At 33.2% G+C, this 17,164-nt stretch overlaps 1 protein-coding gene across 1 annotated transcript in view; it reads right to left on the bottom strand.

The window, feature by feature from the left end:
• The window catches only part of LOC128165932 (protein bicaudal C homolog 1-like), a 304,614-nt gene that overhangs the window by 19,507 nt on the left and 267,943 nt on the right, over window positions 1–17,164 (bottom strand). Inside the window, exon 18 of the mRNA XM_052830867.1 lies at window positions 9,265–9,419. Within this exon, the coding sequence (XP_052686827.1) occupies window positions 9,265–9,419 (155 nt within the window). The remainder of the gene's footprint in view (window positions 1–9,264; window positions 9,420–17,164) is intronic.

The following is a 17,164-nucleotide window of genomic DNA, read 5'->3' as shown; positions in this document are numbered from 1 at the left end:
GATTCGAAATTATAAAAGCTGTGACCCTCAATCTAATACTGGGCCCCAAGAGGTGTTGAAAGTTTAGCATAGAAATATAGAGGGAAAATGTTTAAAAATCTTTTTCTAGGGAACTATAATGCTTCAGCTTGTGAGATTACTATGCAAGCATCCTTAAATAATGTAGATTCCAAATAAATAAAGCTTTAGCACTGGACTAATACTGGGGCCCCAAGATGGGTTCAAAGTTTAACCTAGAAAGATATATTGAAAATGTTTTTAAAAGTTTTTCTCGAGAACTATAAAGCTACAATTTGTGAGATTACTATGCAAGGATCCTAAAATTGTGTAAACTCTAATGTAGTGGAACCAAAAGTTATCTTTCTTGATGTTGTTCTGTACAGTCTGAGAGTTATTCCTCTTGATGTGGAACTCCTCTACGTTCATTTTTTCCAGCTTTGTACGTGCGGTCCCGCCACAGTGCTACACATTTTCATTCCTATGTTACTATTTATGGTGTTAAAGCCAACTATAAACCTCGGACCAATACTGGGGCCCCATAAAGGGGTTCAATGTTTTAAAATAGAAAAAACCATATGCTACGAAATAGAATGTCACAAGGAACTGCTGTTCAGGTGAGCGATGTGGCCCATGGGCCTCTTGTTTGATTAATGAAGATTTATATTTTTTATATGACCTTTTTTTTTTTTTTTACCTGTGTTAGCTCCTACAGCATGAACAAAATATTTGCAACATATCAATATTTACATTCAATTTGAATGTTTATAAATTAATCTTCAAATCTAGACAAACATTACATCGATTAAACCATAAAAACATCAAGGGTGGAGAAACCATAAGATAGAATTTTCTTAGGGGCATCCAAGCCCTGGGATCGAATTTTGCAAAAAAAACAAGAGGCCAATTGGCCTTAACGGTCACCTGAGTAGCATTTATACCATACACAAACTTGTCATGGAGTCTCATATATGTGCATCCAATTAATTAGGTTTCATACTGGAGTAGAAAAATTATAATTTTGTAATGACGACCACATTTCAAAAAGAACTGTGAAACCTATAATTTTGGTGAAAAACTAAAAGATCTGGTCTACAAAATCATGAATTCAGTTTTCCTTTCAGATGAAGATAATTTTTTAACGTAATATGCATTAACATCTATACATCAATTTTGGCACTGCCCTAGAGTCAAAACCCATCCTTGAGGGGACATGAAGTAGAGGACTTCCTGGTAAACATAATTATTAGTCAGTTTTTTTATACAGATGTGTGAGAAAAGAAAAGAAAATTTTTAAACATTATATGCATTAACACTATATTGCAATATTGCGCCCCCCCCCCCCCCCCCTCCTTCATGTCCTGAACCCCTGACCCAGGGGCCATGAATTTCACAATTTAGGTAAAGGAGATTGTGGATATCATAACCATGTATTCAGTTTTTTGCCCACATGTGTGGGAATAGAGAAGAAGATTTTTTTAAGATTTAAAACATTTTTACTATATGACCATATTGGCCCCACCTTAGAGCCTGAACACCAAACAAAGGGGTCATGAATTTCACAATTATGGTAGAGGGCTTCATGGACATCATAACCATGCATTTAGTTTTTAACAAGTATATTTGGGAGTAGAGAAGAGATTTTCTAAGATTTAATACATTTTTACTATTTGGCCATATTGGCCCCACCCTAGAGCCTGAACCCCTGACCCAGGGGGCATAAATTTCACAATTTTGATAGAAGGCCTCATGGACATCATAATCATGCATTTAGTTTTTAACAATATATATGGGAGTAGAGAAGAAGATTTTCAAAGATTGAATACATTTTTACTAAATGGCCATATTGGCTCCACCCTAGAGCCTGAACCCCTGACCAAGGGGTTATGAATTTCACGATTTAGGTTGAAGGCTTCATGGACATCATTATCATGCATTTAGTTTTTAACAAATATATATGATAGTAGAGAAGAAGATTTTTGAAAATTTGGCTTTTTTTGCATGTTTGGCCCCGCCCGTGGCACCCCAGGGGTGGTAGAGCCATGAATTTCACAATTTAGATCCTTCTTACCATAGAGATGCTTCACACCAAAAATGGTAACGATTGGCTTGGTAGTTTTCATTAAAAAGTTAAAATTGTAAAATAAACAGTCTTTGAACAATGTTCACAGGTTCATAATTTGAATACATTAACAGTGTGTCCCTAATTATAATAATAAAACATACTTTTATTTATTTCAATTCTCATTTGAAACAAGATTACCTAAGGTATGGTTGTTTACAAACAAATCCACACAACATGCTATCTAAAATGCTCGACCAAACCAACTGCATTATTGTGTTTATTCATTGCAACAAAATCACTAGATACATTTATCGCTTACATTTATTTTGAAGACCGTGCCTTAAATTACAAATAAATTTACATATCAACGTCAACGACATGGTCTCCAATTAAAATGTAAGCGATAAACTAAAATAGTATTTAGTGAAATTTTACACCTTATTTATATCCGCCATTTTTTTTTTATTAAGTAATATACTTATGCAATGAGTTGTTAATAACCAAAGAGGCAAAGTTGGGTTTTTTGTACACAATTTAAGTGAATAAATGGAATAAAAACCTTGTAATACTTTTAATACTTTAAGGAACTTATTTCGGCAAAGTTGGGTTTTTCGTACACAATTTAAGTGAATAAATGGAATAAAATTCTTGTAATACTTTTAATACTTTAAGGAACTTATTTCTTATGAGCATTAAAAAGGCACTGCAGAATGTGAATTTGGACGATTGCCAATCCAGACGATCGCTAGAAGGCTGCCAAACATTAGCTTGACGCCTTAAATAAACGAGAATATTTTTTTAAAACTGATTTCTATCATAGTGTTCCATATTTACACCTGAAAGTGTAAGTCGTGGATAGCTCAGTAGGTTAAAGAGCTGGCTATATCACTCCGTCTTGCCAAGAAAAAATAAAATCATGCCAAGCAAGAACTGTTGCGTTTGCCTTTCCAGAACATATATAGACAAGAGGCCCAGGGGCCACATCGCTCACCTGAGCAACAATTGCCTTAATTCTGATCAAATTAGCATTACAGTATCAAAATATCTTGACAACTGGGTACAGTAGATCTTGCTAAAAAAAAAATTTTGGTTAATACCAAGACCCGGGGACCATGATTTGAACAAATTTGAATCTACACTATCTGAGGATGCTTCCACTCAAATTTGAGCTTTTTCTGGCCTAATATTTTTTGAGAATAAGATTTTTAAAGATTTTCTCTATATATTCCTATGTAAAACTTGATCCCCCAATTGTGGCCCCACCTTACCCCCGGGAACTATGATTTGAACAAACTTGAATCTACACTATCTGAGGATGCTTCCATTTTAATTTGAGCTTTTCTTGCCTAATAGTTTTTGAGAAGAAGATTTTTAAAGATTTTCTCTATATATTCCTATGTAAATTTGATCCCCCAATTGTGGCCCTGTTCCTACCCTCGGGAACCATGATTTGAACAAACTTGAATCTACACTATCTGGGGATGCTTCCATTTTAATTTGAGCTTTCCTGACCAAATAGTTTTTGAGAAGAAGATTTTCAAAGATTTTCTCAATATATTCCTATGTAAAACTTGATCCCCCAATTGTGGCCCTGTTCCTACCCTCGGGAACTATGATTTGAACAAACTTGAATCTACACTACCTGAGGATGCTTCCATATTAATTTGAGCTTTTCTTGCCTAATAGTTTTTGAGAAGAAGATTTTTAAAGATTTTCTCTATATATTCCTATGTAAAACTTGATCCCCCAGTTGTGGCCCCACCCTACTCCTGGGGACCATGATTTGAACAAACTTGAATCTACACTACCTGATGATGCTTCCACACAAGTTTAAGCTTTTCAGGCCGAATAGTTTTTGAGAAGAAGATTTTTGAAAAATACCAACAAGTTTTCAATATTTTTTAATTATCTCCCCTTTAAAGAGGGTGTGGCACTTCATTTAAACAAACTTGAATCCTCTTCACCTAGTGGTGCTTTGTGCCAAATTTGGTTGAAATCTGCCCAGTGGTTCTTGAGAAGAAGATGAAAATGTGAAAAGTTAACAACGACGACGACAACGACAGACAACAGACAAATTGTGATCAGAAAAGCTCACTTGAGCCTTTTGCTCAGGTGAGCTAAAAATGGTACAGTTGTAGGAGAAGTAATGCAAAGTAGATGAAGTCATTTAGGGCAAGTGAAACTTTAAACTTGCATGTCAAAATGGGTAAGTGAAAATTTAAATAGAAATATATAATGAAAATAATTTAATCAAAGGCCTGAAGGGCCTAAGAGTCGACTCGCTGTGAACATGTCAATTTGTGAACATGCCAATATTTTGATGTATTTGTTTTTATTACATTGTTAGTAATACATAAAAAAAATTCTGTCTTTTGTAAATAAGTTAAACATAGGTGAATAAAGATTACATGGCTCATTGTGGCAGACATCACCTTTTGAGACCAGCTTTATCATATCAAATTATGGGCGCACTTGATTTGTCTACACCTTACAACCGGTGTACACTTTTCTCTAATCAAGTGCAAAAGTGTACACTTTAGATGTACACAGTCTACACTTTGTGCAGGGCATGCAGGCAACACAAGAAATATGCTAGAGTTGATAGCCTAATTGTAGCACATATTGCGTTTTAAATATGAAAGAGCTCAAAGCATAAGAAAAATAAATTCAAAAGCTTTGTACTTTTTATGTATATCATGAAAACATGTTTTGTCAGCAAAAGTCAACAGATACATTGAACATGTAAAGTGTAATAAGAAGTCCGAAAAGATAGTTTTATACACATTTATTTTTCAAAGCATATGAATGCACTAGCTCGCTAGTAATTTTGCCAGATTATACTTTTCAGTTGTAAAGTAAGTAATTTCACTTTAATAATTTTCTTTTTGCTTGACAATAAGATTACTCTTTTGCTGAGCATTGTGTCTCTCCTAAAATAAACTTATTAACAATTTTTAATAGCCTATTTAAAAGAAACAAACACATACTGTACTTTGCATGTACCTGAAAACTAGCATGGGTAACAATGGATTACAAAAATTATTTATTTTCAAAAGCTATTAAATAAATTGTCTTAAAAACGGAACTCCTCCGCAGCTGTCACTACTTTGGTTTCCATGTTGAAAATATACACTATACCAAATTTCGCTTGATTATATGGCGTAAATCATCTACACCAAGTGTACAACAGTGTACACAAATCAAGCCGGCCTATATGATAATAATATTTAGATATCTTATTTATTTATTAATAAAAAATTATCTTTCAAGATTCATGAGGTTTTTTTTATCTTTGATATGCTGTAGCCAGTGATAATAAGATACTTATCATGGCAATATCATGATAAAATATCATATCATAAGATAAAAAAAATGATACAATACCATAATGATCATAATTCTTTACAATATAACATTATATACCGGTAAATAGTGCCTGTTTGGGAGGAAACCATTGTCAACCGAAGCGAAGTGGAGGTTGATAATGGTTTTTCGAGGGGTGTCAATTTCAACTGTTATCCTCCCAAACAGGCACTATTTATTTTATTATACTGAATGTCTTAATTTTAAAGAAAACTTTACTGCCTTTTATAGGAATGACCTGAATTCTTCGGCGAACCGTACGTGCATAATTTAAAGATATAATCATCAGAGGGCACATGCTCCAAAAATGTTAACCAGCTCTAATAAGAGGCCAACATCGCTCACCTGAGCAACAATGGCTTTATACGGGTGTTCAAAGGATATTGTGCCATATGGCCCCTCGGTAAAAAAAACAAAAAAAGAATATCATAAAGTAAACTGTATCCAAATTTTACACTTATTTTCCTACACTTAATCTTTGACATTGTACCCTTATGAAATACCATTTTTACCAAAAACAAGATCCTATGCAAGATATAAAACTGAATTTTTGGTAGGGGTACACCGTTAACTTCCAATTCCCTTTATTTTCGTTCTGCCCCCTCACTTTATAAAACGATCAAATTATATATGAGAATATGCATATAGGCACAAATTCATCTTCAACTACATTGTACTAGCTAGTTATTATGTTTTATTGAAAAAATTCCTACATGTGAAAAAAAAAATTGTACCACAAGGCGCTCAAATATAACCAACCATTACGTAGAGATCGTACCGAATTACCAATAGAATGTACCGGTATAGTATTTATAATATAATATCTTGTTAAAGCATCAGATTTTGCGCATTTTACGCAGGTAAACAATTAACTGTCTGATTTACCGGTCTATATTTAATTCCATACGTAAAAATTCCAAAATACAGGCGATAGTTCCCCTCAAATTAAAAAGCAAAATTAATGAAAATGAAACAAAATTCAAAACAACCTAAAACCACTTTCACAAGTGAAAATGTCAACGCACTTAAAGATTTAACCTCAATTTACTTAACGAAATCGGCACGAATATATTTAGCATGTTTCAAGTATCCGTTCGCACGTAAACTGTTGCACAACAAGCAAATTCATCTTTGTCAATTTGACCCATCATGCATCAACAATCAAACATGGCTGCTTTAAACAAAGAACTTTCGTTTTCGATATAGAATACCGAACCTGAAGTTATAAACTGATTGACGGCGATTATCTCTTTAATTTTATTTTCGTAAATTACACAAATTTGAACAGAATTCGCCAATAATTTTTGTGATTTATATTTTCCTTTCCATAAGGATTATTTATGCAAAATTACGTTGAATTTTACTCAGTAGTTCTTGAGAAGAAGAATTTTTAAAATGCACCCTCCTTTTTCTACAGTTTCGAGGTTTTCTCCTTTTTAAATGAAGATCGGTCTTTCATTGTTGCAATTTATAATCATCTTTCTATAGGGATGCTTTGTGCCAAATTTAGTTGAAATTGGCCAAGTGGTTATAGAGAAGAAGGCTAAGATGTGAAAAGATGGACGACGGACAAAATGTTATCAGAAAAGCTCACTTGAGCTTTCAGCTCAGGTGAGCTAAAAACATTAACCTCCTTTAGCATCCGAAAACCTTTACCTCAGATTCAGCATACAAACCTGTTTGGTGCATCAGTGTCATAAGACGCACCATGCTTGGTGCAGTTAGGATCAGTAGTAACTTAGATATTGCTATCAAAGGGCACCTGCACCAAAATCTTTAACCTGCTTCAAAAACCTTAACCTGCTCCAGCATCTGAAATTCAGGACCCAAATTCAGCGTCCAAGTCTTTCAAGTCCATACGTAGGTCATTATAGCATTTTGTTATACTTTCATGTTAAATACTGAAATCTGATTGGTTAAGACGCAGTTCATAATCTGTTCTATTACCCTCAGCGTTAGCAACACACTTAGCAACGGGTAACATTAAAAATTGTTACATGCGCGAAAATTATGCATGCACGGTTCGCTGTAGAATTCACGTTATTCCTATATAAAAGCAGTAAAATTTTCTTAAAAAATTAAGACATTCAGTATAACAAAATAAATAGTGCCTGTTTGGGAGGATAACAGTTGAAATCGACACCCCTCAACCTCCGTTTCGCATTGGTTGACAATGGTTTTCTCGGGGTGTCAATTTCAACTGGTACCCTCCCAAACAGGCACTATTTATATAATGTCATTCGTTTGTTAAGTGTTACATGTAATTGTCGCGCTTGTAGGGTTATCAATTAGTGTATAATAAAATAAATAGTGCCTGTTTGGGAGGGTTACAGTTAAAATTGAAACCCCTGGAACACAATTGTCAAACCTCCGCTTTGCGACGGTTGACAATGGTTTTCAGGGGGTGTCAATTTTAACTGTAACACTCCCAAACAAGCTCTATTTATACGAAGTTGTACTTGCAAGTTAAAATTTACAGTTACTGAAAAATAAACCAGGCAATGTTAACATACATTTGTAAATGACGTCAGTGAAAGCAGGGACAGGCGCAAATAGTTTAAAATCACACAGACTGTTCTTTGCTCATTGAATAACATTATTCAGTTTATTGTGAAGAAATTTGTCAGAAACTGTTTGAACAAATATATTTTACATTTCATGAGTTGCTCAGACTGTAATAGCACATTTTTTTCATCACAAAAAGCTTGCAGCAAAAATGTAGATCCACCGTAAAACAGGTTGACACGTCGTGAAATCCATTAGATGTTTACACCATGTGTCTTCACATATTTACTTACAAAAAATCTGTATTGAAAATCTTTGAAACATTAACATGAGCTACGTAAAATAAAGAGTTTTGGTTTGTTAATATACATGTAAAACTGAGTAAAATTGTGACTTGATCTGCATGTGAATTGAACAATCCAAGATTTAAGTTAGTGTGTTTGAGCAGAAGTGAGCAGAATTAGAGTATCAACATTAGTAGTATATACTGTCTGATGAATTTTGAGGTAAAGTAATGTTCCTAAAGACTGAGAACACTTACAAATTAAGGTTAATCACATACTAGTATTAGTAAAAAATTACACAAGTTTGTGCCATAAATTGCAGTACATGGACACTTGTAAAAGTAAGTGTGCCATTAATTGATGGAAGTTCAATAAAATGCAATTTCTTCACATTTTTGTTAGTATTTGTTGTGAATTCTTTGGAATAAGCTAAATTGATTGATGAAGCACTATGCTGAAAAATGAAACTTGGAATCTGTTTAAAATATCTATGGACAACAGTATGTTTTTGTTTACAACATAAAAAAGCAAGAAGCGATTATTGAGAGTACTCTTGGTCAACTATTGCAGGGATTCAGTTTTTACAGTTCTGATACATAAACGTCACAGCTGGCAGTTGGTGAAAGTGGATTGGTAAAATAGCAATACCGCGGAAAAGTGGGTGGGTTCCAAATCCGCTAATTAAAATGATTCTTCTATAAATTGCAATCCGTGATTCAAACTGTTTAAATGTTACATGTACATCAAATAGTGTCATCACTCATTGACATCAGCCGAAGTGTAAACTTTCAAGCGCGATCTGCATTAATAGTATTTTTAAAAATCAGGACTGATGGACTGACAATCAGAATGGCTAACAGATGGGTCTAAACCATTACACTTCCTGCAACTTGTTGTGTGGCGTATAGTAATTGTGTCTTTCAATGTTTTTTTAACAGATTGAGACCTTAAAATTATATTTCTTTTATGAATTAAGGGATTTTGATTACTAGATAATTCAAACTTCAGAAATTCAGGATAATGATAGGTCTTAAAAGCCTTGAAACTGACCTCCTGTTGTCTGAAAAGATCACTATATTTTCCAAGGCCAAGTTTGCTGAAAAGTTCTGGAAGGTCAGCATGGTCAGTGTCCCAAAAACTGGCTGCCGGTGGAAGGGTAGCACTGTCCACATGGTTACTGCTGCTAAGATAGTCATTGTAGTCACCTGTCAACAAATTATTAAAATTAAAAAAATATCAAACAAAGCAAGATGCAAGTACAGTTGAAGAATTCTTGGAATGGTGACCATCATGAAGGGGACATTTTAATGAAAATCATTTTCAGGTATCTATTTGACTTAACTCCTGACTTATAAAGCTAGTGCAAGACACTCACTCACTCACTCTTTCATTCACCCACTCACTCACTCACATTTTACTGGTGTGGTATAATGTATACAGAGCCATGAGGATAAAAAAAAAGGTTCAGGTAAAGATTTTAAAAAGAGGTCTGTAGCAACCTCTAATGATGCAGTTTCCACTATGATATGAAGTTGCAAAAGTGGTCAGACTTCTGACCGTCAATGATATCTTTAACGTACTACCTCGCCGTCCATTAACGATACAATTTCAAAATTATATCATTTAAGGTCAAAATTCACGTCCACTAATGACATATGAAAAACAAGAGGCCCATGGGGCCACATCGCTCACCTGATCAACAATGGCTTTATATGGGTTGACAAAGGATATGGGCCACTCGGTAGAAAAACAAAAAAAGAATACCATAAAATAAACTGTATCCAAATTTTACACTTATTTTCCTACACTTAATCTTTGACCTTTTACCCTTATGAAATACCATTTTTACCAAAAACAAGAGATGTTTGTGAAACACTTATGCCCCCCCTCCCTTGGAAACACCCACAAAGAAAATGAACGTAAACTGCAAATAACTGGAATTTTTTCTTAAGTCCAAGGGATATAACTCTGTCGAAAATTGCTCTATCATACCCAAAATCAAACTTGACCTAGATGTTATTTAGATAAATCTGTATATTAAATTTCATATCAATATGTGTACCCTCTGCGAAGAAAATGAGCGGAATCTGCAAAAGACTGGAATTTTTCTATGTCCAAGAGCCATAACTCTGTCGACAATTGCTCGATTGTACCCAATATCGAACCTAGATATTATCATGATAAACCTGTATACCAAATTTCATTTCAATATGTTCATCCTCTGCCAAGAAAATGAACGGAAACTGTTGGTGGACCGACCGAACGACCGACAAAGCAATATGCCCTCCCTTCTTTGAAGGGGGGCATAATAAGATCCTATGCAAGATAAAAAACTAAATTGTTGGTAGGGGTACACTTTTAAAGCAATATGAGCTGTATTTTTTTAGAATTTTATTTTGCTGCAAAAACCTGCTAGTATGTTAAGTCTGCATATAACTTAAGGAGGCTGGGCGGTCGAAATATAATGTAATATTAAACCATCAGATTTATTTGAAAATCTTATATGCGATTTCTGAAGCTATCAACTACTATTTGATAAAGAAAAATTTCATATATTTTAATATAAAATTTTATCATTTTCTATTATTTTTATATGGAGCTCTTCTTTTAAAGGAGATCAATATTGTCTAAAATGGCAGCCACCCCCCAGCCCCCTTAAACTTTCATGATAAATAAGATTTGAAAAAATCATTAATTTTTGTCAAAGGAAACATTTCTCTTCTAAGGAATATATATATAGCAAATCAATTTTTGTACAGGTTGACAATAATTCAATTTTGCTCCAAATAAAGCTTCTTAACGGCCTTTACCACAAAAATATGGCTAACAGAAATTCAAAAACAATGATATTTTTGTCATTTTAGTAGAAAAGAACATTTTAGTAAAAAAAAAAATTCACCATGAAAAATGCAGCTCGTATTGCTTTAACTTCCAATTTCCTTTATTTTAGTTATGCCCCCTCACTTTATAAAACAATCAAATTATATATGAGAATATGCATATAGGTACATATTCATCTTCAACTACATTGTACTAGCTAGTTATTGTATTTTATTTAAAAAATTCCTATGTGTGAAAGAGGAAAATTGTACCTCAATGCGCTCAAATTAAAAACATTCAAAAATTTAATTGGTCTTCCGCATTATAAATGATTGTTGTTTACCAGGCGTGAACTCGTGCTATGTTTCATAACCTTTTTTACTTGATTGATGAATACACTAGAATGAAAAATGTTGTCATGTCATATGTAAAAGAGCTATTACATGTACATGTATAATCAATGCATAGGCGTCGGAACTGCGTGGAGGGGGAGGGCCCCCCCCCCCCCCCCCCCCCCCGTTTTTTTTGCAAAGTTAGACATAGCCGTACTCAAAATCTTTTTTTTTGGCTTGTCAAGATTTCTGATAAGGTTTAGCCCCCCCCCCCCCCCCCACCCCTCTCAATGAGCCTCGGACTGCAATGTCTTGACAGGCATATCGCTCTATTTTACTAAGGCCCACCCTTTATTTTCATCTTTATTCAAAATCAGCATTAACAAATGGCAACAAATCGAGGTGATTATATCTGCTGTAATTTTTTCTTAAGAACAGCGATAATACATTTATCCCTGTAACAGTAATGTTTTAAACTGTTTTAAAGAGGTTGTTTTTATTTAATTGTGTCTGGAAAAACAAAAAAGTTGGTGTTGATTCATTGTATAAGGAGGGGGCCCCAAAAAGTTGTTACAGACACAGCTGAATATGGTTAGTAAAGAGAAAATTGTAAACAATTAAAACAGTGTTTCATGCACTATAAAAACAAAGGAAGAGCAAAATTTATTTTTCATAATAATTATATATATACCTATATATTTCTAGCAGCAATAACAATCTCCGTTTAGACTGAAAATGCAGAGCATCTTAACAAAACATGTTGCATTATAATCAACCATTACGTAGAGATTGTACCAAATTACCAATAGAATGTATAGTATTTATAACATAATATGTTATCACTTGAGCTTTCAGCTAATACTATATCCAATCCTCAGTAATGAATCGGCCTTTTATATAGACAAAGGACGAGTGCACTTATGGGCCCCGGTAAAAAGTGAAAAAAATAAAGATTCAAATTAAGCATATTTTTTCCCCTAACATTATCTATTGATATCTATTCCATAAGAATTAACAAGTTTTAGCGCTGAATTTATTGTATATAAAAATCACGAAGCAATAAAACAGAATAGGGGTCAGCAGACACTCGTGATTTTGTATAGTAAATCGAGGACGGGCGTTCATTTCAAAGCCTTTGTTTACTGTCAGCCTAATCGAGTACAAACTTGTGGAAAAGACAAAATATGCATTATACATTTAGAAAACTCCTGTGAAAGTAAGAAGTTTGTACTTCATTAGGCTGGTACCTAAAAAATGAAAAATGTATGAAAATTTGAAGGTTTTTCCTATAGCAAGTGTAAGCTATTACCTGCGTAACCCATGTTTGAACCCACGCATGGAATAAATTATTTCAAACAATCACGTGGGTTCTACCCAGGTAAACTTTCGTCAAATGTGCTCACTGTAAAACACTGACACGTTTTAAATCGCTTTCCATCATCTTTGTATGGTCAGGAATGTTTGTTTGGTCACTATGGTAATATGCAACTTCAAAGCTCTATTCGATTTTTTTAGACGTAAAATAATGCATAAAGTATAATTCTGCAAACGTGCCAATTAATCCACCAACAGAGCAATGTTGATTTAAATGTCTCCTCCTTCTGATTTAAATAGACACAATTCAAGTAGGTTCGGTTCGATTTTTCCGGATTTAGATTATTTATAGGCATTTAAAAATTCTCAATTTTTTAAACTGTATGCTAAGTTTGGTAAATTTAAGCATGCATATAAATCAGAAGTATCCATCAGTGCTTAACTATTATGAGAAAAAAGCAATTTGTTGATATTTTCTACATAAAAACGGCACTGAAAAAGGGCCCATTCTCTATAGCTTAAGTGCACTTGTTCTTTATTAGTCTTCTTGTGTTAATATTATGATCAGTTATTCAACAAAATGCTTGGCTAAGTGATTGCATGGATATCTACTACATATAGGTAAAGGAGTTGAAATCCATCCATTAAGCAACACCATCAACTAGGCCTAATGCAATACATGAATAAAGATATATATCGTTATTGGTCAATGATGTACTCTTTTAGATTGTTTAAAAAAAAATCTAACTCATACTTTTCTTAACTAACAAAGCGAGAAATACATATGACTAGTACATATAGCTGCATGACTTATCCAGTGGTTATAGTCTAGGCAAGACTATCCACTTTGAATAATGAAATTAAAATTTACCACTATCGAGCAACAATGTACTTAGACTGTCTTCTTTGTTTATAATCAATCTGATACTAATAATAATCTCAGTCAACAAAGAAATAGATAGAGAGAGGGTTCAAGAAATAGTTCAAGTGCATCAACTGATATAATAGAAATTATTTCATTAAACAATTAATGTACTACATGTTTTGCTTTATATTTCATATCGTAAATTGATTTGAATTTTGACCAGTTAAATAGTTTAGAACTTAGTTTAGAACTTGCATCAATAATGGACGATTGGGTAGTACGTTAATGATAAAATTATATCATTAATGATTATGATTCTGTCCTCTAATGCAACTTTATATCATTAGAAGATGTATCATTAGAGGTTACTACATAGGCACAAGCTTATGAGAACACAGAAACACAACTCAAATGTGCGCTGCTCGTATTTCGAGTGATAAGGACCCACTCTAGATATTTTACATGTCTAATAAGTGAATTAACAGCAAAACGCCTGTGGGCCACAACGCTCACCTAAACAGCAAATCCTTGTATCATTTTATTTCGAATCTTTAAAATAAGAAAGTCTTATTTCATTATAATCTAAGATTTGACAATACAATGACAAACATAATTACAATATTGATATTTTCCCCCTTTTTGTACTTTCATGTTGAGATTTACACCAATCTTAAGGCCCTAGTATTGGTTTGGGAATAACAGATTTTATAAACTATTATAAATCATAAACTGCTTTATTTCAGGATGCTTGCAAAGTAATCTCGCAATTTGTAGCTTTGTAGTTCTTGAGAAGGACACTGATTTTGAATTATTTTCTCTTATATTTTTTGGTTAAACTTTGAACCTCTCCTTGGCACGATTTTAACAAATTAGAATATTCACCATTTATATCAACTTTGGTATAAATATTGGCATTTCTGGTGCAGCAGTTTGTGCCAAGAAGATTTTTCACTTTTTCACAATCATTTCCCTTTTAAAAAGGGTTTTGCTCTTTATTTTTACAATTTAATATCCCTATCCCAAAAGAATAATATTGTACTAAACTTGGTTAAATTTGTTGTTCTAGAGAAGAAGTTGAAAATGTCAAAAGTTTACAGCATTTATCATATGTTTACATTCTACAATGCAAAATTAACATTTTTAATTAACCTTGTACTATTACAGCCGAGTATTGAGACTTGTAAAAAGACAATTCTTTTTTAGCCTGCATTTAAAGATTAAAGGTTTCACAGCAGTAACTGACCAATCAAAATGTAGTTCCATCTATACTGCAGAATTGCTTTTTTCCTTTTTACATTTTCCTTTACTCAGTTTTAAAATGTTTTGTACCACTAAAAAGGATATTTCATGTATTTTGTTGGATGAAGATCTTTTTTCACAGGGACTTCTTCTTTCAGGGCACATGCAGCAGCTTCCTGGGGAGTGTGCAGTCTGTGAGTTTTGAGGGTAAACTTGTTTGAAGCTAGATATTTTGAGAAAATGCTGTATGGCATATCCTTTTTATGGTGTTAGCTGATGATATAGGTAACAAATAACATTTCCTCTGAATATTTTGTCATGAGAAATAGAAAATGATTTTTAAGAACTTTTTTTCCTATACAATACTATATAGTGAAAACAATTACCTGTGTGATACATTAATGAATCTTATCAAATAAATACTATTGGGAAAAAAGTTAATATAAATACCGTATTTTCCCGACGACTCGTCGATGCGGACGACTCGTCGAATTGCCCATTTTTAGCCAACATTTTAACAAAATCCTATGATACGTCGATCTCAGACCATACGTCGATCTTATCACTTCAAAATGGCCTATAAAACTGCAGTAACATTATCAGTGTATGATGCCACGATGTCACCGATATTTCTACCAATTATTATTATTAATGATTAACATTTAAACAATTTCGCTTTATACTTATACATCAAATTTTCAAATACCGGCAACTTCTACAAAGTCGCTTGCATTTTAAACAATTCCCGATATCGCGTGTTATGCAAAACTAAACTTACTTTGTCAGAAATATTTTATTCCCAAGCATTAAAATAAGTATCCACTCTGACTATCGCCAGTGTATTCGACATTACGTAACCAGCCACCTGTTGACTCGGCGCGTGGTCAATGTTTGTTTAACAATTTCCGGTGTCATAGGCATGCACCTGTCTCGTGTCGGACTTCAAAGGGGGATCTCAAGTGCAGAAAGCTTAGCAATTACTATGATTTGATGAAACTTGTTTACTTTGTATCCAGTAATGCAGTTACACGCTATTGTTTTACATAGACACGGTTAGAAATAGATCGATCATTTGTACGACTTGATAATGACGATATACGACATACATACGTTTCCTAAAAAAATTATCTAACAATAATCAAAGAATTGGACAATAATTAATCAATGAACTATAATCACTCTTATAACGGCACTCTTTATATACACAGGGAGTGAAATTGCCGTAAAGATCTCAGCCCTAGGGCAAGATAATTAACACAACCGGTGTCAGCCTATTGTATAAACAGTAGTATTGATAATTGCCGATTACGTATTTTAAGATTGAATTTGACTATTAAATATTTCTGATTTATACTTTCCACTAACAACTCTTTACAAATAAAATAATTAAATTTAAAAAAACATCCCCCGGACCTACTGCAATATTTTCTTCCATTCAAACTTGGTTTCAATTTTACTGCGCAATGTTATCTTCCTACTAGTGATACATAGAACCATGTGACGATGTGTTTATAAAAACGGAACGGTAAAACTTTTAATTGATTAAAGACAATGTAACATTTTTTAATAACTGTTGTTATTACTATGTATTTAAGTGTTGACAGATGAGTGAAAATGATAATTATTAAAGATGAACAGTGAATTCAACAACGTAATTTTCAATCACACAGCCAACTCAAGATGATTAAAACCAAGATTTTGAATGCTATTTTTAAAAAATTTCTGACTTCGAGCCTACGACAAGTCGAACAAGACGATAAGTCGGGTGCTCTGCTTCAGAGGAAAAAAATACCGACTAATCGTCGGGAAAATACGGTAATCTGTCTGACACTAACTTTACCCAACACTGAAATAGACAGCGGTACATGCAAATTGTAAAATTTAGAATAGTACTATATTATACAAAATCATATCATTAATGGTTGAAGTTCATCCTCTAGTGCAATAAGAATTATATCATTAAAGGTCAACGATGTACTTATTTTTGTTCTTTTCATATATCATTAGTGAATGTGAATTTTGACCTTTAATGATATAATTTTGGAATTGTATCATTGGTGGATCGCTAGGTAGTTCGTTTATGAAAATATCATATCATTAAGAGGGAATGTCACAAATCATCAAGCTTGGCTATGAAACTTGAAAATAAATTCCCCCCGTTTTTCTATTTTAAATTGACCATCTTAATTGTACTAATCGTTTTTTTGGATATGAATAATTTAAAGTCACCTTTATTAATGATTTCAGAAGTTTCCATGGAAACAGCTTATAATACCAAAATAAACTCATTTTCTATGATTTTCATGTATATTTTATTGGCATTTTCTACTGTTAAACACATTTCAATTTATAAATAGATTAATGTTACATAAACAAAGTT

This window comes from Crassostrea angulata, chromosome 10, assembly GCF_025612915.1.
Source record: "Crassostrea angulata isolate pt1a10 chromosome 10, ASM2561291v2, whole genome shotgun sequence".
In the NCBI taxonomy this organism is placed as follows: Eukaryota; Metazoa; Mollusca; class Bivalvia; order Ostreida; family Ostreidae; genus Magallana; species Magallana angulata.
The sequence above is the reverse complement of the archived record's forward strand: the minus strand, read 5'-3'. Positions and strand labels throughout refer to the sequence as shown.